Source organism: Parasteatoda tepidariorum, chromosome 2 (genome assembly GCF_043381705.1).
Source record: "Parasteatoda tepidariorum isolate YZ-2023 chromosome 2, CAS_Ptep_4.0, whole genome shotgun sequence".
Classification (NCBI taxonomy): domain Eukaryota; kingdom Metazoa; phylum Arthropoda; class Arachnida; order Araneae; family Theridiidae; genus Parasteatoda; species Parasteatoda tepidariorum.
In genome coordinates, this window is record NC_092205.1 from 12,164,115 (window position 1) to 12,189,467 (window position 25,353).

General features: G+C 26.5%; 1 protein-coding gene across 2 annotated transcripts in view; it reads right to left on the reverse strand.

Annotated features, from left to right (window-relative positions):
- Window positions 1–15,822, reverse strand: part of LOC107445627 (uncharacterized) — a 593,665-nt gene extending 577,843 nt beyond the window's left edge. For both annotated transcript variants that reach the window (XM_071177173.1, XM_071177172.1), the window contains exon 1: window positions 15,200–15,822. In XM_071177173.1, the coding sequence (XP_071033274.1) occupies window positions 15,200–15,532 (333 nt within the window). In that variant the 5' untranslated portion in view covers window positions 15,533–15,822. The remainder of the gene's footprint in view (window positions 1–15,199) is intronic.
- Window positions 15,823–25,353: the final 9,531 nt, after the last annotated feature.

Genomic DNA, 25,353 nt, shown 5'->3' on the forward strand with positions numbered 1-25,353 from the left:
AAACCATAAAATCTCCGTTTTAAATACTAACTATGATGCAAAATATCTTATAAAATTACGTTGAAGTACAATTTAACTAACAATTTAGAGTGGTGTTGGCTAATTAATTTATGCTCGTTAACCATATCTAATTTATTTTATTTTCTAGCCCATTCATTTCTCGAAAACTTTGAAATTAACATTTCCAGTTTCTATGATATAAGCTTTAAAATGAATACAAATAATTTAGTTACTTTTATCGAAATATTTTCAGTATTAAAATTTGTTCGAATTAACCTATATGGAGATTTATGGATATGTCTACAAATATATTTTTTAAAAAAATTACCATTTAACTTTTTAATTAATTTAAGTCACTTATCGATAGTAATTAAAATTTATACAAATTCTTTTAGAAAGAAAAACAATTCTTCTCAGAAACATAATTAGTTTTGATGTATAAATAAATACATTAATAAATGAACGATTAGATCGCGGAAACAGCATCTATCGTACTCGTAATGAATAATTTAAATTTAATAACTATATTTCATTTTAATTTCGAAAAATGCTATTGAGTAATTATTTTTCAATATTTTCTCATTTAAATTCCACTAATTAAATGCATTACGTAACTAAAAATAAATTAAATATGTATAAAACATTGTACTTTAACAGTAAATAAATTTATTATTTGCTGTTAAAATACAATATTTTGATAGAAAGTAAGCAACAAAAATTTTTATCTGAATTCTTTTGTATTTTTATTCCAATTTGTTAGATAGTTAAGGTAAATAAAGAGAAGTAAAAAAACAGAACAGTTGAGTAACTTTTTATCAAATCAACGGAATTTCATGCATTAATAAACTTTAATAATACAAAAGTTTAGATTTCTCTGAAACTATACGAACAATTTCGTTAAAATTCTTGTTTTTGTAAGTTGAAATTGCAGTTTAAAAAATGATGTAAAAATTTGAAATTGGTTATTTCTTAACCTGTTTTACGTAATGCTTATTTTTTAGTATTTTCTCTTAAGAGAAACATGAAAAAATAGGCAAAATATTTTTAGTTTTTTTTCCTTCTTTTTTCTTCTTCGTAATAAAAACTTTTGTGCCTGAGAAAACGTTAATATTTTTTACATTTCAAACTTATGCTAAAAAATAATTTTTATTATAAGGCGTGTAGTTATTTTTTATCTTTAATTCCTTGAAAATTTTATTGGTTTTGATATTTGAAAAATAATTATTACTTGCAAACGGGGACATTTTTTTAGTATTTGTTTCGATTGTTGTTCATTCAACATTTCTGATGATTATTTATTCAAGCATAAAGAAATATTTAATAAACATTGTGAGTGTGCATAGATTCAAAAGAAACCAATAGTTTGTGACAAAGAAACAAAAGTTGATTCAGAAAAATTAATATTTCAAAACAATTTCAGTTTTTGAACACAGAAAAAAATACTATATAAACTTTCTGCGCTATACTAGATGAATTTATAATTTTCTATTTCAAGTCTTTGAATAGCATTTTTTAAACTAGAATTATCGAGTTGAAAAGATATATTTATTTAAATTTATTTTTGCACAACATATACTTAATTTTAAATTCACTGTTATTGCTTTAGATTTAATATTTAAAGAAGAATGCAATGAAAATGTGAATAAATATTTAATAAACATTGACAAAACAAATATATTAAAATATAAGGAACACGAAGATTTATTAATTTTAAACCAATTTAGAGAGAGATTTATCAACATTTTTGTATTAAGATCCACAGAAAGAAATACATTTTTGTTCAGTACATTAAATTCTATATTAAAAATTAAAGAAGAAATATAAACATTTTTAGTTCCGCCAGTTAATATTTTTGATAAATTATAAATCAGAATCAAATTGATTTATAAGTGCAACTTTTACGAATCTAAATACTTATTTCTCGATTCGTAAAAAATTTAATAATATTTGTCATTTAAACATACTTCATAATGTTAAAAATTAAATGACTAAAATAGAAAAAAAAACTAAATGAATAGCATTGTTGAAGTTATAAAAAAATTTCTATTTAAGAATGATAATAAAAAGTAACATACTTCTCACAAAAATTTTTTTTTATAGAAATTGAAAAAAGATTTATAAATTATAAAGTAATATTTTTGTTTATTATAGGGTACTAAGTTATAGTATGGAATAAAATATCCCTTTTAACGTACTTAAACACTAATTACAACATTGTAAATGTTTATAGTTTCTAAAAATATTGAATATACGATATCAATATTTAAAAAAGGATAAATATTTTGTGATTTAATATTTTAATGCCAGACAACAAATTTATCCATTTACATTTTACACTATCAGAACCAGCAAGCAGCTTTAAACAGTTAAATTAAACACCAAAACTAGGAAATAGCTTTGACCATCTATACTTAACACTATTTATATTAAGCCCTATTCAAATGAGGATATATCTTTAGCCATTTTAATATATCACCAACTAAACTATGAAACATCAGTTACAAATTAAATAACTACCGGTTTTATCCATTTAAATTTAATAGCAATTAAACTAAAACATCTTTAAAGATTTAAATATTAGCTAAATTTAGGAAACATTTTTAATACTTTAAATTACACGCCAACTAAATCAGAAAATGACGTGAAGCATTTAAAAGTATCACAAGTTAAGCCAGAAAACGGCTGTAACCATTTAAATTTAACTATTAAACGAGAAAAATCTTTACTGATTTAAATTTAACAACAGCAACTAAATCAGGAACATTTTCAAACATTTAAAGTAACTGCCAACTAAACCAAGAAACAGCTTTAACTATTTAAATTTAACGCCAACTAAACCAGAAAATTGTTTAAAACATTTTACTAAACACTCACTAAATCAGTAAAACAACTTTAAGTATTTAAATTTAACTTCAACTAAACCAGGGAATAGTTTAAAATATTTATATTAAACACCAAACCAGAAAAAAATCATCGACTGTTAAAATTTTACACCTTCTAAATTTTACATTGGTTATTTAGATATCTATCATCGCTGAGTTTAAAAATTAAGATAAGAAATTCCTCTAGTAAAGTCACAAGTTATAAGTCAATAAATTATTATCTTATGATAAACTTAACTTCAGATAATTTATTTACAAAGGTATTTTTGGGAATAAACAAAGTGAAGTGAACACGACAAATATCTCAAATGATAACACTTAACTCTCAGAGTTAATGTTTACTCTTAGAGTTCTTATCTAAAAACGTTTTATGAGAATAAAGAAACATTGATAATACTTGTTTCAGATCATTAAATAAAAAGATTCTTTACATGACGAGCGTAATACATTATTCTACATTTGTAAAGGTAATAGTTTTTCTTTAACGTTTAGAAATTTTTTATTCATGGACATTGTAATCAAACTAAGAGATGTAAGGGTAATAAAAATAAATAGAAGGGTTTAAAAGAGTCTTAAAATATTAGACTGGTTTTTTTTAATTGTCGAAATAATTTTTTGTTTTAATATTTATTGAGTTAACCAATAAAGACTTAAATAGAAAATTTTCAGAATATACGCTTTTTAGCATTTTATTTTGATTTTATTCTTTGATAAAAATTAATAATAAACTAAAATAAAATTTTGAAAAAAATATCCTATTCATTTATTTAAATTTTATTTAGAGCTATTATTTCTGTTACTGTGGCGAGAGATTATTTTATTTTGAAATAAATTTTATTTTTAAATAATATCTGCTATTATACCCACATAGATTCGAAAACTGTATTAAAACGCTTTTCCCCATAATTAAAATAATACTAAAAACCTTACCTTAACAAAATAAATGTCCCTTACTAACCTCCATGGGAAAATAAGAGGCATAATTTCAGGTAAAATTGTCCACAAAATCATTTAGTACAATCATAAGGAATTATTCTCAAAGTTTTTAACAATATTCTGAAAATTAATGTTTATCCCTTTGAGTTCTTATCTTAAAAACGTTTTATGAAAATAAGATTATGCTAGCTTTATTTTCAGTAACATAGCTCCTATTTTAACATATAATACTACCCAGCTTCATATAGGTGGGTACCAGGTTGTCTGGGTAGTATAAGTGACATTGAGCGCAAAGCAGTCCACATTGCTACAATAATGCAGACGCAAAATTGAAGTGCCTTAACCTCTCTTGCTTCTCTGGTATCTTGTTTTACTCATATATTTGCCGATTTCCAAGTTAACAGCTTTTGTTCAGCATTATCCTACATACTGCATGGAAAATATCCTGCCCTGATTTACCTTTTAATGCCACCTTCATTTTGTTTGCTGTCTTTCTTGTTTTGCCCCCTCCAATTTTGTTTTTATTTAAGTTGGAAACTTGTCTATTTATTTATTATTATTATTATAATTCACGTCTGTTGAAACTTAAAAATGAGAGCCTTGATTTCGAGTGCTCAAAACGCGTCTACTTTTTAATTCTGAATAATTTCGAGACAAATAAAGCTTTTTTTCTCGAGTATATCTTTCTGCTGCAGTTTCTTGTAATTATTCATTTCAAAGAATAAGGTTCTGAAGAATTTTGTTTTAATTATGATTATTATTTTCCGCTGGAGGCTTGATAAGTTACAGCTATTCCCTAATTTTAGTACTGATTAATAATGAAAGCAGGAGAAAGATATATAAACTTTTTTATAATGCTTTTTTATTTTTTTTCATTATCTAACCCTTTTCTTCTTCAACACTCTCACACTTAACAATATATATATATATATANTATATATATAAACACTCTGCAATTTCTCTGTGCCTACAGAGAAATTCTATGAAATATTTGTTCCAAATGCAATTTCCAAGTATCAATAAATTCAATAATTCCAATTAGAATTTCCTTTTAAAAAGAATACAGTTAACATATAAAGCTAGACTAAAGTGCATAAGCATCCAATTTTTTTAAACATATTTATTTCTTAATCCACAGCAATTGCGTACTGCAAAGAAAATAATCCTGTTTAATAAAATCCTACCTACTTAATAAAATCATGGAAAATAATCCTACTGCATCCTATTTAAATCAGGAGAGCATGGTGGCCAGGAAACCGGTCCACCTCTCCCAATCCATTGTATGAACAACACGACCTAGCGGCGAACGTAGACGCATGGGTTGCTATGTAAATCTGAATCCGTTAGTTGTCCTCTACCTCCCTTTAAAGTTAGTCCAATAATCCTGGGACACCCTGTTTTGTATATTATGACAAATCATAGATAAATTCGTCAAATGTTTGCCTTTTAGTAGCAATATTATAAATCCGTTAAAGAAAGTTTTAATTTGTAAACGGAGCACCGTCGCATCTCAGATATTTTTTTAACGCATGTTATTTTTATTTTATACGAAACTAAATTTTCTCCCAGCTAACGAACTATCGACAGCATTGATTTATTCTTAAAATATGTTCTTTTATTCTCTTTATTTGGTTTCTTTTCGATGCATCTTTAAAGTCAATTTTGAATTGGAGAATTTTCTTCCAACGAAATCCTCGAGAAATGCCGTAAAGTCTAAAAGAATTTCTTCGGAAACGCTGTCTTTAAGAGGAACTATTGGTAAGAAAGGAAGAATAAACCAAAGGTACTTTTTTTGCGGGAAAATATTCCCAATACCTCATGCAAATAATAGAACTAGATACCGTTTAACATGTGGGTTGAAAATGTCGTATATCACAGTTGAAATATTTTTATTTACTTTTGCAAAAATACTTTTTATCTCGAATCTCAGTAAACACCATGATATTAAATAGAATAAATTTAATTTATTAAAGAAATGTTTTAAATTGGTGTTTTTTAAAATCTGTTTTTTTTTTTAATATTTTATTCATATAATATTAATTTATTAAAATATATATTATATATATATTTTATTCATATAATATTAATATTTTATTCATTTTTTCAAGTTCTTATACATGAAAGGTTTAAAATTGATTTTTTAACAATCATTTTTTTTTAAATATTTCGTTTATATAAGCATGTATTTTACACTTTTTAAGCACGAAAGGTTTTAAATTGGTTTTTTTAACAATCATTTTTCTTAAATATTTCGTTTACATACGCATATTTTTTACACTTGAAATATGGTGTTGATAATTTCAAAAACTTATTACTTTTTGTACTTTGGCATAATATCGATGAAAGGTAACTATTTTTTTTATCTCTCCTGTTGAATTTGTAAAAATATTATTTACTTTTTTTAGAAAATTAGTGCATAGATAGAATTTTTAATAAAAAAAAGGTATTCAATTCGAAATAATCAGTCGACATGACATAATAAAATACCAAAATATAAACATGTAAAAAAAAATTTCAGTAAGTGAATAAAATTGGTGATAGTAGAAGTTTAAGTTGTAGCTTTTTTTTATTATCAATGACTATTAATTAAAGCAGTAAAATTTAATAATCACAGAAGCTCTATGAATCTAGATCGATGCAAACACATTGAGTTTAAATAATTAAACATAAATAAATATTCAAAAAATGTTTTAACAGCCTATAAACTCTTAATGAATTACTTTTAAAATATATTTTTCGAATAAAAAAAGCTGAAAGAAAAACTTGCTGATATAATTAACTACAAGTGGCGGAAAAAAAACGTTTAAATTCTAACAATTACATTAAATAAGCAGTTTTCACCGCGAGCCATTTTTCTCAAGAAACATTTTTTTTATTTTATTTTCTCACAAAAAAAAGCATAAAATAATGATAAATGATTCAAAAGAGTAAGAGAAAAACTTAAAGCGCTTTTTATGAAAGAAAAACTATTTATATCAGGTTCTTAATATTTAATACTATATACATCTAAGTCAGAATATAAATTATGCTATATCATAGGAAGAACAGTATTTTACTACGAAGTAATTTTTTTTTAAAAGTTGTGTTTAATAAAATTTCAAGAAATTTTTAATGAGACAAAAGTAATTTTTTAAAAGACAAAAGTGATTTAATTCATTGGATAACAAAATGTAAAATATTAAACTAAACAATATCCTGAGCGTTTAAATATATTTTGAGTTATTTACTTACTTTTAGAGAAAACAAAAAGATGGATTTTAAGTGTATATTTTAATTTTAAATACGTTAATGCATATTTCTAGCCAGCAAAATTCGTAAAGAATAATAAATTAATATTTATTTTTCTCTCAGACTTAATCACCCAGACACTTCTGTCAGACTTCGTCTCTTTTATGATTTAGATTTTATTTATAAATACCGTAAAACTCTTTAAAAGGAAATGCAACAAAAATATTTAAAAAAAACTGAAAAGATTATTTTTTATTCTAAATTTTTTAATACCAAAATTGTAAACATGTTATTTTTTTAATAAAATAAGTTATAATGCAAGGAAAAAATTAAAATAATTCAGTTTTAAAATTGTCAAAAGAAATTTGCTATTTTTCTAAATCGTGAAACTTTTCCATGCAAAATTATTATAGTATTTTTTATATAAATATATTGCTATGGGGAATGAAATTTATAAACATATCCCTGATAAAATGTACAATTATGAGTTTGACAATTTATTTAATAACAGAAGAAAAATGTAGCAGTTGCAACTAATTCCACGTCGCAACAGTTTTTCGTGTAATAGTAACTTGATGCGAAATACCGTTCTTTAGGAGAAATTATTATTTTTTTCTTGACATAATTCAACAATATTTAAGAAGTGGTTCTGGTTTTGATAATAGATTTGAATTTGATGGTTATAGTTTGATGTTCTTGTACTTTTAATATATGATACGATAAATAAATAATTAGCAAAAAATGCAAGCTCAAACATTTTTTTAAAAATTTATACTTAGATTAACAACCAACTTATAAATTTTTAGAAAAACCAGCAATAAATTTTTTGGAAATATTATACAGCTTTGAAATTGTTTCTTTTTTAAAGCGTTTGTGTTTCTTTGTTAATGAATAAAAATTTAAAGAGGGATTTAAGACGAAAGTGACAAAACGTTATCCAACCGTAAAATATTTTTTTTATTCTTAAAAATTTGTTTTTATATTTTTATTAAATAAAAATACATAATTTTATTTAAAAAATACTTTTCTTCTTTAATTTTCATCAACTTTTTTATTTAAGATTTAAAGACGAGTATAAAGATTAATTTCAGTTGAAGCATTATCTAGCTGCTAAATATAATTTATTTCGTTTTTGAAAAGCTCGATTTTTGTCATTAAATAAAAATAAAAAAAAATTTTAAAAACAAAAATTTTTCTCGTTTTTTAATTTTTATCACCTTTTTTATCTAAAGTTTACTGATGAATCTAAGGACAAAATTATATGGAATACTAATAAGAAATTTTTATGTTGTATTGAAACTAAAGGACGCTAACAGATTCAGTAATTGAAGCAAACAGAGTAATAATTCGCGTCTGGTTCAAAATGGCGTTATTCATCGTTTAGATTTATTCCGCTGATGAAGATTTATTCAGTGGAAGGTTTACGCAATGGTTGATGAATGTGAATGCGGTATAAAAGTTTATTAAATAAGCTTTTAAAGTTTATTATACCGTTCTCGTGAATAGAGTCATGCAAATTGTGCCAAATTAATTACTCGCTTTGTTTGATAGAACTTTTTTGGCGGATTATTAAATGAAATATAATATTAAGTAAGCTCTTCTTTTGTGCGTAAGAAATATTTGTTTCATTTGATCGTATTTCAACAAAACAACGACATGATTATTAAGGACTTATTTGTAACAAATATGTCTATTAAAAATTAAAAAAAGAGGCTTTGGCGTGTTTCATTAAACGTTCTATTGCACTTAAAACATAACCAATGTAAACATCACTAATTAATTTTTGCACTCAATAAGGCAGCACAATTTCGTACTCAATTGTGTTTGAAAATGTTATAGAATGAAGACATTTCTTAATAATTAGATAATATTTATAAATTATACAAAACAAATAAAAATTAAATTTATTTTTGAATTTTTTTTAATACTTATTGTAGCCAACAAACATTATAAATAAAACTGTTAAATTGCTTAATGCTAATAAAATTTAACAAAAGTTTAAGTTGTTTTTAACAACTATTAGTTCAAAACATTTAAAATTGTTTTCAATAACTATTTAGCATCAATAATTATGAACTCAATATAAAACTGCTTCTGAATTATTGCTGTAAAATGCTCATAAAAATTTTCCTTATTCAAACATTTTTATGAAAAATATATTGAAATATAAGAATTTTTCTTCATATAAAATATAAAATATGTGTTACGCATTTTTAAAATTTCTTTTATCTAATTGTATCTTCTTCTATCGGCATGACAGCCCTTTGTTGGCCTTAAAACTTCCTCGATTCTACTATTTCCTATGCGATTGCTCTCTAGTTAGCGATTCTTAGGATTTTGAAATCCTCTTCCACACAGTCAAACCATCTGATTGTAGGTTCTATTTCTAACTCGAGTTCCCATTGGTTTGTAATTGAAAATCTTAAAAGTCAAGGAAGAAGGGTCCATTCGAGAGTTGTGACCCGCAAGCTTTAAGCTACTCATTTCAGTGTATTTGTTGATATCAGCTTCCTTTAATAGTCTATATAGTTCAAATTATGTCATTGTCATACATTAATATACCTTGTTTATTAATTCAGATTGTATTACATTTATGTAGAATTAAACATTGAATACTCTTATACAACAAATAATTTATAGACTTTATACTTTATAAATAATTTGAATTATTTTGGTAAGCATATTTAACAGTCGGTACTGTCCAAATAGAAAGAAACTAATTTAAGTTATACATTATTTGGGAAGAATATTGTGCAATGTAAAAGCGTTTTTCGTTATTTTTTAAGAGATAATTTTTTTTTCTAATTGTTTTGATATAAAACGGTTTACAAATTGACTCATAACATAAATTCTGATAATCGAAACTATTATCTTTTAGAAAAATAGGAAATCTAAAATTTCAGTTTCGAAAAGAGATATATTCAAAATATTTCTTGAAAATAACTTTTAGAATGTGGGTTATTTTTTAGAGAAAAATTATTAGACCTTGAATTAAAAAAAATTAGTAGATAATTAAGATTTAAATAAGTGCAAAACGATTTTCTGATGCCCTAATAATCCCGCAGTTATTCATTGGGCACGTGAAGAGGCTTTTGAAAAACACTCTCTTAAATCTATTGTCTGAACATCAAGAATTAAATTCAGAGACATCAACAAAAAATTAAATTTTAACAAAATGATTTTATTAAAAATTTGGAACTTAATTTTAAAGCTTATATATAAAAATGTGAAATTAAAGCATTTTTTAATAATAAATAAGTTTGAATAGAAGTCAAATTTCCAATTTACGACTTTGTTTATTTACTTATAATTAACTGAAAATAAAGTTTTTTTTTTAAAAAAAAGGATGGATTTTTAAGTACTAATTAATTTTTATTATTTCACAGGAAATACATGCATGCACATTTTTGTTGTTGCTGAAAGAGCTGATATTCTGAAATGTGTAAAATTTATTTTTCAGTAAAATTTGACTTTATTGACTTATAATAAATGTATAAAAGAAAAGAAAAAACCTCATTTATCTATTTTTCCTTCTTTTGTTTTTATATTTCACCAAATTAATTACAACATCATGAACTATGCAAATACAATTTATACATTTATATTAATCTTTAGTAATCTACACGATTACTTCCTTTTATTATTTTTTTTATCAGCGTTCTTACTTTCTCTCTACTTTTAGGTTATTGGTCTGGATATAGTGTTTCTATATTTATCAGGCATTCTTGGAATTTGATATTTGCTGCGTAACTGGATTAAAATACCGATTTTGACTTTTAAGCTTAAATGACTTGAACTAATTAATAGTATTATTACTCTGCTGCTTACAAATTTTAAATGGACTTGGAAATACTTGGAAGACATTTAATAAAAATAAATAACATTAATAAAAATAAATAACACGGAACATAATAGAATCGAAATATTGAAGATACTGGAATGTATTGCAAAGAGAATCATTGCTACTCGAACTTTATATTTTATTTTATAGCCGACCCAATTTTGAGTTTTGAACGCAATCCTGAAGACAAGGGAACTCCTGGATCAAGTATTGGGGGAAACTTGTCTTTGTGGAGGGCTTTTTGATGGAACTAATTCACATTTGCGTTACACGGTGGGGAAAAACACGAAAATCTCTTATGGTTAGTCTGACGGTAAAGGGACTCTAAAACATACGAAGGGACACTAAATTGCCACTGAGGATATTTAAACGTTAGCACTGGGGTCGGTGTGAGCCAGATGCGGAACTCGTATCGCTGGAATTCGAACTCGGGACACGAGGTGAGCTCTCTATTCCCTGTAGTCACTTCCGCTCTGCCACTCTAACTGACCGTTGCCACAAAAATCATTGTATAAATTCAAGATTTTTAAATAAATGCCACGTAGGTGGAGGGACTTTGTCGGGTATATAAGAAATAATTTGTATACGTGAGACTATACTGATTCTGAAAGTTATGAAATGCAAACAATGTTCAAAATTGCTTTGTTAAGGAAAAAACACAGTTTATATTAGCATTAAAATCTGCAGTCTCTTTTTTTTACTAAGTATTATATGTATACGATGTTTAAAGTTATCTTTTTAGAAGAAAAAAAAATCAATAAAAATCAGTATTAAAATCTACAGATTCACTGTTATACCGCGTGTTAACAGTAATCATATTAAAAAAATTGCTTTAAGAAAAAATAACGAAAGAAAAGAGTTAATCCATGTTTTATTACTGGTTTAATGCAAGCATTGTTTAACGTTGTTTTTTTTTTTTTTAAATGGGAGAAGAAGATTTTTTTATTTATTTTCTCAGAAAATGTAAGCGAGCACTTCCACAGGCATCCAAAGTAATGATCAGTCTTAAAAAAACATCTTACAAAATACATTTGTTTGGGAAAACGTCGCTTAATACCCAAGACCCTTTCAGGTAAGTGCTCAAAGTAAAATACCCAATTATTTTGTACATTTCGCTCTCCCAAGAATTCTCAACAGCGAATCAAAACTGGGTCCCCCTGCCGGACACATCGGGTACGAACCAGCGCCTTCTGTCCTGAGAGGTCAATTGCGCTGACAAGTCCCATATGAATAACCCGAATACCCCGTTAAAGAGGGAGATACAAAAACCTTCTTAGACATTCTAAAGAGATTACCAGTCGATACAGTAATCTGTACTTTTATCAAAATACTTATTTCAATTTACTTCATATACAATTCAAGACCAAAAGAAAGAAATATTATACAGTGTTTTACGTCTTCTATTCTTCAAATTACTTACCTACAATATTTTATTTACAGTTTTGTATATAATATGTCTTATTTATTCAAACACGCAAAAGTCACCGTTCGTGTATAAACAAATATCGATTTTCCCAAATTGAATCGCGCCGTAAAACCATCAAAGAAATGTTACTTCATTTCATGGAAGAATCAATACTTTTCGTCTAATTTAATGTGGACAATATACTTAGTCTTACTAGAAATACATGAATCAAAACATTCTTGACAGCACTGATAAAGTAATAAGATATTAAAGATATTTCCGGTAAAAAAATTATCTTGGTAATAAAACGAAAATATACGGTATTTTAATCATTCAATTGGTCATTTTTCCATTTATGCTATATTGATTTACAGGGAATTCCGGTTTTCAAAATTATAGCTCTAATTACAATACATTTAATAGAAAGAACAAAACAGGAAAGGAAATTTTACCGAATAAATGATCTTATGCTCTAAGCTATTATAATATTACCAAGTTTTACCACATTTACCAAACTGTAATTCATATAATAAAACAATCTTATATTGCTAATTTTATCAAAATCATTACCAAAGTGACTCTGAAAAATTTCTGAACTTTTTAATGCTGTCATAGAGCTAAAGACATTTTAAATTTTGCCATATTCTGGTAGTTTTGATCATATTTTTTTCTCCGTGTATGAAGAATTAAAAATTTATTTTTAACGAAATTTGATTAGAGAAGAATATAAAAATGCATCCTTTCGAAATAAAATATCGAACGTTTTAAGATAAAATAACAATTTCTATTCATTGTTTCATTTTTTTTTAAACAGAATAATTGTATGGTTTCTCGTATTTATTTTATTGAAGCAGTTTAATAGATAAGAAAGTGTTTTTTTAAGGGAATCGAGATATTTGAGAGGTCTTGAAATTTTGAATAGATTCTAGAATAGAAAATTCTTGATAGATTTTGATATTTAATTTCATATTATTTAAAAGAAATAATGCTATTATTTGTTTCATAATATCTGATTTAAAATATATTTTTTATTTGATTACAATGTAGGGTAGTATTAAGTTTCATTTTTCGCTAACTGAATTTCAAGAAATGCTGAAACTTCCCTATTACTTTATTTATCTAATAATTCTTTTCTTGTTTTTCCAAATTTATAAAGATGCATCTTGAAAACCAAAGATAATTCAAAGAAATATTGAATATTCATACTTGAAATATCTTATTTAACTTTGATTTCAGGAAATTGAGAAAAAAATGTATGGGTAAAATATAAATGCTTAATTTTAGAATTTATTTAGTCTTTTTCTTTTCAAAAAAAAAAATTCTTAATGGTCAAAAATTTTTCAAATTACTAGAAATAGAAGTCTGAAGATTTTTGTTCAAATTAACTTTTGCAATGAATTTTAATTGTAATGAATTGAATGCATTTTTGTAATTTTAAAATACAATATTTTGCCTGCATAATAGTTTAATTCAAAACTAAGTATACCATTAGAGTTTAATGAAATTTTTTTTAAAAAAAAACTCTTTATTTTAAGTTTGTTGCTCGGAAAATTTATTTACTTTCTACGTGAACAGCATTTTTGTATACTTATTGAATGGTACAATGTCCAAAAAATTAAACTGCAAACATTTATTTTTTATTTTTAAAACGTTGTGTTAAGGAAATGAGTAATATTGTTTTTATATTTAAAACAATGCTTTACTTAAATAAAATACTGAAGAAAATTGGGTCTCTATGAAAAAAAATTTAATTTATTCAGTAAGTTTCGGAAAGTCTGCACTTATTATGTATTTCTCACTATTCTTATCATTAAATGAAAATATAAAAAAATTGGGAGTCGGAAATTAATATTCTAAAGTTTTAAAAGTAAAAACGCATTTAAAATCTGACAGATCTTAGTACTGGAAGGCCGATGTAATGAACAACAAAACAGGTTTCATTGTGGGAGGAAACAGAGAGGGGTTAAAAGATGATTATTCGAAACACTTTCCAAGTTTCGACCTCTAATTAAACTTGCTTTGATATTTATTAAACCTTCACCTTTCTCTACTCTAATTAGATAGATTTCGATAGCATATTGTTTTCTCTTTGCCTAATTACTGATTCACCTATTGTGCAAGTCTTTTTTTTTTGTGTTCATTTTTGATAAGAACTCTAAAAATACAAAAAATAAATGAAAAAATACGACTAACACTAAATATTTAATATTTAAGCTTAACACAAATAAATATAAATATTAAAACTAAAAGAAACGCCAATAAATATTTAATAACTGTTTCAACTAAAAAGCAGTTAATAATACTCGCATAAATGTTTACTACTATCTTAGATTCCTACGAACAAGAAAATGTGAATTTTTTATTATACATATTTAACTGTTGGTTATTATCAAACAAAGCTTGTAGTAGATGCAAACAAATACTTGGTCAAAACTAAACCGAAACATACCAGCGATTAAACTACTTTTTCGAACCTAAAGAATGAAACATCGTTTTTTTTTTAGAAAAAAGAAACCTAATTAACAGACAGTAAACAAATAGTTATATAAATATTATTCTAGTAAGAGTCTTGGTACTCCAACATAAACATTTTTTTGGATTAAAACTCTTTTTAATTTAAGGCACATATAATTTTCTTTTCATGTTCAAAAAATACTGCATTCCTTAACTTTTTTAACTAAATGAACCGTTTCAAAATAGTCTTAAATCTTTTTCAACCAATTAATCCTCAACTACCTTAAACTTTACTTTCATACCGTTGTGAACGAAGAAAATCTTTTTTTTTTTTTTAAATTTCCAAAAATGAAATTGAAAAAATTTATAATAAGCAAGAATTAGAGGGCACTAAAATCATTCCAAACGAACGCAAAAAATGAGAACAAAAAAAAAAAGTTATCAAGAACTTACCTCTAAATCCTGATAGGTCAAAAAACTCAAAATCAAAAATCCATCAATAATATCTTCTTCAGCCAGAGCACTATTTTTTCCGTTCATAATTGGTAATCCACTTTTGAGATCTTCTTCCTCTTTATCATCGGCCGGCCGATGACTTCGATTACTCCCACTAATTTTACGAGCACCCCCCGTCACCCCCTGATCATCCTCTCCCTCCGTACTTTCCTCATTGCTGCAATTCACAGAGCTCAGACGATTTCGAACTTTCTTAAGGGGTCTAGAAGGTTTGGAAGACCCCTTTGTACCACCTTGCTCCCTCACCCTTAGCCGCCTTCCTTCACTCATTTTGAATTTTTATCCTAAATTATGAAAAAAGGGGGACGGATGTCAGGGGGGTATGTGACATCCGAAACACAAGCACATTTTATTATTTATATCCAAAAGGTATTCCAGTTCGATCCTTGCACCACAAACACAGCACACTATTATTTTCTATTTAATTTTCTCACTCAATAATCCATGGTTTGAAACAGAAGAGGAGCAACTTTTTGGGATAGTTGTTGTAATATCCTTTTATAACACGCGGTGAATACTTTTCCTCCTATTGCCAATTGATGCTAACGGTGGGAGAGAATGGTTACTCGGAGACGGAACAGAACGTTTGGAGGGTTTACTTGGCGTTATCTTGGCGAAAGGAGATGGCTCTTATTTCGCCAATGTATGCAGTGAAGTTAGTTTCGGGGGTGTGGAGAGGGGGCTTGTACCGGTATATGGCGATGATTTCTCTCGTCTCTCTAAAATCTCGTCGATACTGGTTTTCGTGTTTCAAGAAAAGAGTGCTGCTCACCTAGAGTGAAATGGGATATTATGATAGAGAAGTTTTTGATTTTTCACGTTTTACTCTTTTTTTTTCGTTCGCCGTAAGGAGATTTTTTTTTTTTCGGTAGGGAAATGGATTTATTTTGTTTTATGATATTTTTTTTCAATACTTGCAATTTTTCAAAAATTAGTTTCATATCTGAAAAAAAACTAGAAGTGATATTTTCATTAAATATAATAAAAATGCATTTTTGAAATATTTTGAGGCAATAAAGGTGTCCATAATTTTCTTTACGAGGTTTTCTGTGAGGAAAAATTAGTTTGCTGCATGCCATACCTTTTTATTCTTATGATTTAATTTTTTTTTTTTTTTTTTTTTTTTTTTTTTTTTTTTTTTTTTTTTTTTTTAAGACACTTATTGAATTAATGTTGTAATTTAAAGATATTTTACAAGAAACCAAAGCATTATACAAATTCTAGTTGTTTTTTCTTCTTCATTTTTCCATGAAAACTGTTTTGTTTTAAAGCATTTTATTCATTCATTTTCTGAAAAATTTATTTCTTATCATGGTAATATCTTGTTAATATCTTTACAATGGCAATCTCTTGATAGAGGTAATATCTTTAAAATTGTAATATCTTTATTTTAATTTTAATAAAAACAAAATTTATTGTCCATTTCAATATATTTAAAAAAAATTACGTAAGCATAGTTGCGCGGCAGGCAAATAAATCCAAAACCTGAGAAGATCCCAAACAAATTTAAAAGAAATGATTGGGATAATTATGCAAGAACCATTTAATAGTTCAGAAAATATAAGAGAGTTAAGAAGAGAGTATAATATTTTATTTAGTAATATATGAAATATAATTAAAATATGAAATTATTATATTAATTTTTATATTTTGAGTGTCGAGTATAGATTGTTAAATTTTTAAGATGCTTACGCAATTCAATAGTAATAGACAGCATAACACTTTTTTTAACGAATGTAATAATAAATTCAAAAAATAGTTTAGTGAAAAACGAGTTTATGGGCCTATGTGATATAACTGCCTCAGGGAGATGATAAAAACGGAGATTTGATCAAAAAATTAAAGGAGATGATAATTTCACGAAAGAGGTCAAAATAACAGCATTGAGCTGCGATGGCTCAGGGGATAGAGCGTTCGCCTTCCAATGAGATGAACCGGGTTCGAATCCCAGCGATGGCTGGTCGAGTCGAATTCGCATCCGGCTTGCACCGACCCCAATACTGACGTGAAATATCCTCAGTGGTTAACGGATCATGCGTTAGAGTCCCTTTGCCATCAGGCTAACCGTAGGAGGATTTCGTGGTCTTCCTACCCATGCAACGCAAATGAGGGTTAGTTCCATCAAAAAGTACTCCACAGTGGTAAATTTTTCCCAATACTTGATCCAGGAGTTCCCTTGTTTTCTGGATTGGGTTCAAAATTACAAGGCTACGGATTTGAACATTAGTAGTCGTAAACCCAAAAATTGGGTTGGCTGTTCAACGACGGCTATATAAAAAAAAAAAAAAATAATAACAACACTACGAGCCTCGCAGTGCAAGGTCATTTCCCCAAAGCAAGTCAGTGATTTGTTGAAGTCTCTAAACTGCTAATTCAGAAGATAGATGTTATAATCAATGTATTTCATCAGTAATTATTCATAATCGCCTGTTACCATTAATTTTAACCAAGTCAGTCTGTTAGAAATTCGTTTCGAGAAGTCGCACAGAATAGCTCTGAATTAATCATGTTTACTGTTTATAATTAGAAATTACTTATGAAATTTGTTCAATATGGATTTCAACTCATTTAGCTATAAATTTCGGATGTGTATTTGAATGGTAATTTCCTCCGTAAAGTGCCAGACAAAATCAATTGTTTGTTTACTTTGAATGCAGAGGCCCGCACTTTCTATATGTTGTTCTTTTATTCTGCGAATACTTTATGCCAAAAGGTTTTGAATCTTTTTTTTTTATTCTTATAAAGTTTTTATCTTTTAAAGTACTTAACTTTAAAAAAAAACATATTAACTTCGGGTTTTCAAGGCAAATGCATGGCGGGCACAACTTAAGGAAATATCAGGTAGTGGTATTTGACCTTAAAAAAACATCAGTTTAGGGTAAAACGGGCAATGACACTTCCATCTCTTAATTAGTACTATTATTAAAAGTAATAAGCAGCTATTATTATAATTATCCACCTCCATGCATTGATATTTTCATAATTTTTTTCTAGCGATATTAAAATTTATTATCTCAAAATTTAAAAATTTATTTTTCATCAGTATATATTATGATATATAGAAAAAAAAACAATCACAAATTGAACTTTTAAAGCTATTATTTTTAACTAAAACATAAGTAAAAACCCGTTTGTTTATTATATTGTAAAAATTATTATAGCATGTTTGTTATTTTAGAATAGTTGCTTATATATTTTGTTTATTGTTTATATATTCATAATAGTATGTTCATATATTTTTTTTATTCCATCTTTGTTATTTTCATCCAATTTCTTCATTTCATCATTCTTTTCATTAAAAAGGTAAAAGGATTTTATCAAACCTCTTACTCTTTTTAGGGAAATGAACTCACCGACTTATTATTTTAAAATTTTTGGTAAATTGATAATCTCTTTTAGGGATTTGGGATCAAATCTAAACTAAGCTTTTACCATTTCCTTGTTACATATATATATATATATATATATATAGGCAGTAAGAGTTTTGTAACGTTCTATAAGGAATAAAAAGGTCTTAAGGTCTAAAAATTTTAAAAAATAACTAGCATCAGTGTCTTCTACGATCATTGATGCCCGCAACTTTTTCAAATTAAAAACTGTTGCCAACGTAAGCGTAACATTTAGGAGTAATATTTTTTGAATATGAACTTTCTAATAAGAAATGTGCACGCACATTTGTACATCTCGCAGCGTATTTACTTGTTTATTACGAATAACTTATTAAAAATATGAAACCAATTCAATGACATTTATCAAACAGTTTGATTTTTTTCATTCGAAAACAGTCACTGGAATATATGATTTCCAGAGTAGAACTTTATGTAGGTATCATCTAACAATCACCTAAATAAATCAGATGCCTGAAAAAATTTGAAAACAGTTTTAATAAATCCGTATCTTGCCTTAAACATGTTAGCACAGCCATAATCTTCTATGAAATATGCGGTCAGCGATATTCAATTTCTTGTTTTAAAATTCATAATGCTACCTCGAGAAAAAAATTTTAGTTTTCCGTAATGTTTGGGAAAGACATTTTTGATAAAAAAAAAGCTGTAATTCTGGTAATAAATTCAATATATGTGGGGCTTAAACCATTTAGATTGTAACGATTTACTTAAAACTCTGGTTTAAAAAATTATAGTTCTTATTACTACACAGTTAGTAAAATACAAAAATGTAAAGTAAATTCATCCAAATGAATGATTTTAATATATGATAGCTTAAGAAATTTATCAAATTTTAGTACACTTACCCAAATTTATCTCACATAATAAAACTATATTTTGATATTAAATTTTCCAAAATCATTAGTGAATCGATTCGGTAAGAATTACCGTACTTTTTGGTGTTCCCATAGAGCCAGAAACACTGTACATTTTACCATATTTTGGTAGTTCTGATAATACTTTTTACTCAGTGTAGTGGGCCCCTCCCCGCGCTCGCTGACGGTCCTCAACCCCCGAAGATTGCTATGCACTCTCATATAGTTAGCTCTCTCCAAAACATGCTTTTGTCTGTCTGTACTATTTTTAGATCAGTTTTTTGCATTTATTTCAATATAAACTGTACCTTAGAGCACGGCATAAAAACTATTTATTCAATCCAATTTACTTTTCAATTTACCAAATGAATTGCTTAAACTTGGTAAAATTAACAATAAAGTGCGGTTTTCTTTGATAAATTGAGTAAATACGGTAATTTTATAATGAAACCCTAGAGCAGTGATTCTCAACCTTTTTCGGGGGGCGGCACACTTTTAACAATTTCAAAATTTGACGGCACACAATGAAAAAAATTAGTTTGAAAGTTGTTTACTTAACTATAATACACTGTGTTAAATAGTTTGTGATAATAATTTCGAATGTGATATAAAATAATATGTACTACAATAGCACGTTTATTAAGGGATTAATTATTTCTTTCGTCTAATTTTTAATTAGTTAGTAACAGTTATTTTTTTCTTCTTTTGCTAGTTTGTTAGCTTGTTTTCTATAGCTATTAACTGATATTTCTATAGCTATAAAATGATAATTTTTATTGTATCATTTCTAATATTTGGCGGCACATTTTAAGAATTTTGCGGCACACAAAAGTGCCGCGGCACAGTGGTTGAGAATCGTTGCCCTAGAGTATGAAGGATAAACACTGAATTAAATAAAAACACGTAATAAAGTAACGCAGTAAATAAAATGAATAAAACAGGACTTTTATTCAGTAAAATGTATTTTTCAGTTTTGCTTTTTTTACTAAATGTGTGGTAATTAAGATGTATGATTTTGAAAGTCATAATATACAGTACGTTACCATATGAATGGAAAAATTATCAAATGAACGGTTTGAATAACATATATTTTGGTTTTATTAACCAGAATTATGTTTTCTTACATTTTACCAGAAATGTCATTACCATACAGTACTGTAATTTTACCAGAATTGTTTTCTTCATGTAATTAAATAACTAAATATTTGGAAATGAAAATAATTTTTTGAGAAATATCCTAACTTTAAATCTAACAGATGAACTCATCTTTTATTTCAATTTATGATTACAACTTTGTTCATATTTTTCCAAGACCCCAACTAGTATTTACTTTGTTTCATCCTGCAGTCATTTAAGCAGGAAAAATAGAATATTGAGAGAACAAAACGTGCTATTTAACCAAACAGAAAGCTTATCAATACGTGATGTGGCATTTATTAAATGTATCTTCCTTAAATTGTCGCATTACGTGTTGAGGCAAAAATGGAGCATTAATATCGCTTATTTATAAAATTGAAATATTGTTTTTATTTCTGTCGCAATTCTTAAATAAATGTAGAATAATTGTTTGTTGAAAAGCGATATCAAGATTAAGTCTAGCATTTTGAAACATGATGTTTTTTTAAGGGTGAAATAAAATATTAAATAATAGAATGTTATGAAAAAAATGCCTAAGCCGAAGCCTTTTATCTACACCGTAAAAAATTCTAGATAAATTACGGAAAAATTCTAGATAAATTACGGAAAAATTCTAGATAAATTACGTTATTATACTACTGTTTAAACTAAAACAAGACACAATTCTATTTAACACTTTTTCAAAGCTGTAGTAAATTTATGGTTCAGAGCATTGATATTATGTTTTAACAGTGAAATTATTTTCAAAGAATATACTAATAACTGAATAAATATTAATTATATTAATTGATTGGTACTCAGTGATTATTATTTTTTTACTAGTGGACTGACTCCACCCCCCCCCCCAAGATTGTTATCCAATCTTATATGTTTTGGTTTACAAACCATGCTCCCTTTGCTTGCTACTACGCTAAACCCATTTGAAATGTGATCTGGCGTAAAATTTAAAAAATTTAAATTAATTATTAAAACCTTTAAAAGTAATTCCTTTTTAAAAAACTCAAATTTTTCAATTGCAAATAAGTAATTGAAATTTTTTTTTATTGAAATAAATCACATGCAATGAAATCATTTGAAGAAACAAAACTAATTATGCTTTTAAATGCAATTTCTGTGTAAGATTAACGACTTAATCAGAAACAAAATTATAAATTTCAAAATTTAGAGCTATCACTGAAAGTTGTCAAATGACCTTACTATTAAGAATTTAAATTGCTGAAATAAATGACTCGCGCATGAAACACTTGCAAAACAATTATTATGCTCTTGAAAAACAGAACAGCACGACTAATACTCATTTTTACATGAATAATGATATTAATGAATTAAACTATTATTATTGATACTACATAAGTACAATTAAAACATAATATAACACACTTTGTTGATATGAGCTATTCACTTTTAAATTTCTATTCTTCCGAAATTATAGCACAGTTTCTTTCAGCTTTTACTTGTCCACTAGAGAAAAGATTAATTCAGAAATTTGTAATTATATACGTTAACGTTTTCATGTTTATGACAGTTCACACGCTTGATATTTAAATTTTTTGTTGCCATCGCGACAAAGAAAGGAGGACTTTTTTTGTTGCCGTGCGAAAGATTGATATATATTATGAGATTGATTGATGATTGATATATATTATTATTTTATATTTATTAATATTATTAAGTTCTTACCTGTATTATTATTATAGCAATGAAATATATTTTATTTTGTTGATTAATAATAAAAACCAAAACCAATTTTTTTCAGAAAAAGCTTCCCATGCATGTTTTTCTTATTACGGTTGGCAAATAACACGAATTTTAAAGGAAATATAAAAATGTTATTTTCCAAAAAATTAAATTTAAGTTAACTAAAATGTTTATATAGATAGAACAAATTTTAAATTATTTATCTAAAAAGTGTCTTTTTAAAATAATATTTATAAGATTTGTTAACTAGTGTAAATTCAGTATAAAGCTTTAAATCTTTACCTAAAATCGTTTTATTGTTTGTTGAAAATTTTTCAAAAGAAGAATCATTTACTTTTTATTTGCATTTCTTTAAAAGAAGCTTGTAATCTCATTAACAATTTATTTTTAACGCTGTTTCTCCGACGAAAAAAAATTGTTTTCATACAATTTAAAGCAAACATCAAATTTTAGATATTTGTTTTCACGCAAAAAACATTGTTTACTAAAACTGTTTGATTTTTAATACATCCAAAGCAAATTTAATTAAACTTTCAAAAAGAAATACTTGAATGATTTTTTTAGCAAGTTACATTTACGAAAAAAGACATGGCATAAAATTATTAACGATAAATTGTTTATCCCAAATTTGAAATAACAAGAAATTTAAGGAAAAAAAACTAAGAGCTTATAGATACTACTTAAAAGAAAAACTGCATTCAATTATGCGTTAGAGTGGGTCTAAAAAAACAATATTTGAATTTCAGAATGCTTTAATGATAATTTGCCAGTTTTAGAAAGTAAAAATGGCATAAGAAATTTTGAAATCGGTTAAGAGCTTCCGTTCGCACATCTTGCATAAAATTAATGAAAATTTGAAAAAAAATCCCACCTTTTTCAAATTATTCAAAGTTGGCTAGAACTTCTGAATTAGACATGCTTAAGCTTGTTGTGTGTCTTTAATAGTTTGAATAAACTAAATAAATTAAATTATGATTAATAATTTAATTTTTGACGTTCATTTTTCAATGTTTATCTCTTCTTGCATTATGTTAGACCAGAACACCTTATAAGTCACCATGTGATGATGATTGCACATCAAGATCCACCTACACTTTACCCAGTCAACCATTCAGTTTTTTCATGTGGTTTTTACATTATATTTACAACTGTGTTGCACATCGAGATCCACCAACACTTTACCCAATCAACCATTCAGTTTTTTTATGTGGTTTTTACATTATATTTACAACTGAGTTGCACATCGAGATCCACCCATACTTTATCCAATTAACCATTCAGTTTTTTATGTGGTTTTTACATTATATTTACAACTGTGTTGCACATCTAGATTCACCAACACTTTACCCAATTAACCATTCAGTTTTTTATGTGGTTTTTACATCATATTTACAACTGTGTTGCACATCGAGATCCACCTACACTTTACCCAATCAATCATTCAGATTTTTTAAGTGGTTTTTACATTATATTTACAACTGTGTACAAATATTTTCATTGAGTAAGGTTTGCTTATTGTATTTAAATATAGTGTTTTACTTTACTGTATTTTGCTAATTGCATCGATAAAGGTTTCTCTTGTATATCTACTACTTTTTTTAAAGTCTGATTTTTCTTTGGAGAATAGAAGATTAACTGATCTCGATCTAGCTAGCTAGTGTTGCTCGGGCATATATTTCATCTCGGATATATCATGTCTAATCTCATGCTCACTTATTTTTTCGAAGCCCCTGTCACAAGTTGACACGTTTGACGCAAAGAAACTTAGGTATCTCTCTCCTTCGTCAGAAATGACGAGTGATTTGATAACATATTAATTTAAGTCATGCAGCATTAGGGAAGGGTAAACCACACCAAAATTCTGATAAATGATTTCAGAGTAATCCAAAGCTTAAAAGTTAATCTTTAGTAGTACGGATTTAGGTCTTTGCTCAAATTTGTGTCTGCAACAATATTTGCAGCACATCATAAATGCAATCATTTTAAAGGCATCGTCCAGAAAATTTTGCAAATCATCATCCTGTCTTATAAAAGCCATACATCAATTATATTTAAGTGCAGATTATTTGAATATGCTGATAAATAAGGTTTCTTAAAACATTGTAGACAATGACAAAGTGTTGAACATTTATTTTTTTAATTACTTACATTATTGAATAAATGATTTATTAATTTTTTGAAATAAATTTGGCCAGCAAGTAAAATCGTTTATTTAGTAATAAAATTGACATTGGTGTGCAAAAATATTCACAAGGAAGTACAAACAAATATTCGAACAGAGTATTCATACTTGTATAAAACAAACAGTATTCAATAATATCTAATAATATTCACATAGAAATAAAAAGATAAAGAGTATCCATATAGAAGTACGAGTATTTATGTAAGATCAAAAGTATTCACATCAAATGAAGAATAGTCACAAATGAATAAAACAATTTGAATATAAACGTAAATATTCACTTCAAGGTAAAAGTATTAATACATATTTATGTCCCTAGAAAATCTGAAATAATGTAGAAGATATGAGAAGTCACATGATTTACAATTGTTCGCATAGTCATCTAACAAACACATACTTTTTATTTTTCAGAAAAAAAGTCTTCTTTTATCAAGTAAATTCCAAATTTAACTTATAATAATAATAATAGCTAAAACAACTAATTATTTCTTGAGGTGAAATTTAATTAAAAGTATTATCTCTACTACATCATTACAATTTCTAATATTTATCTTTTTTCTTGCATATCTATAAATATTTTCCTCGAAACTAAACAACAAAATATCACTTCTTTTAAAAATACGACTTTTTCAAAAATAAATTTCTCAGCTACTACTCGACCGATTTCGCTCAAATTTTGTATTTTGCATTTAAAAATTCATCTTTAAAATGGTGTAAAAAATTGCATACCTTACAGTTCAAAATTTCTTCGGATTATTACTAAATTAAATAATAATAAATATTTATTAAAAGTTATATGTTATTTTGCGTACT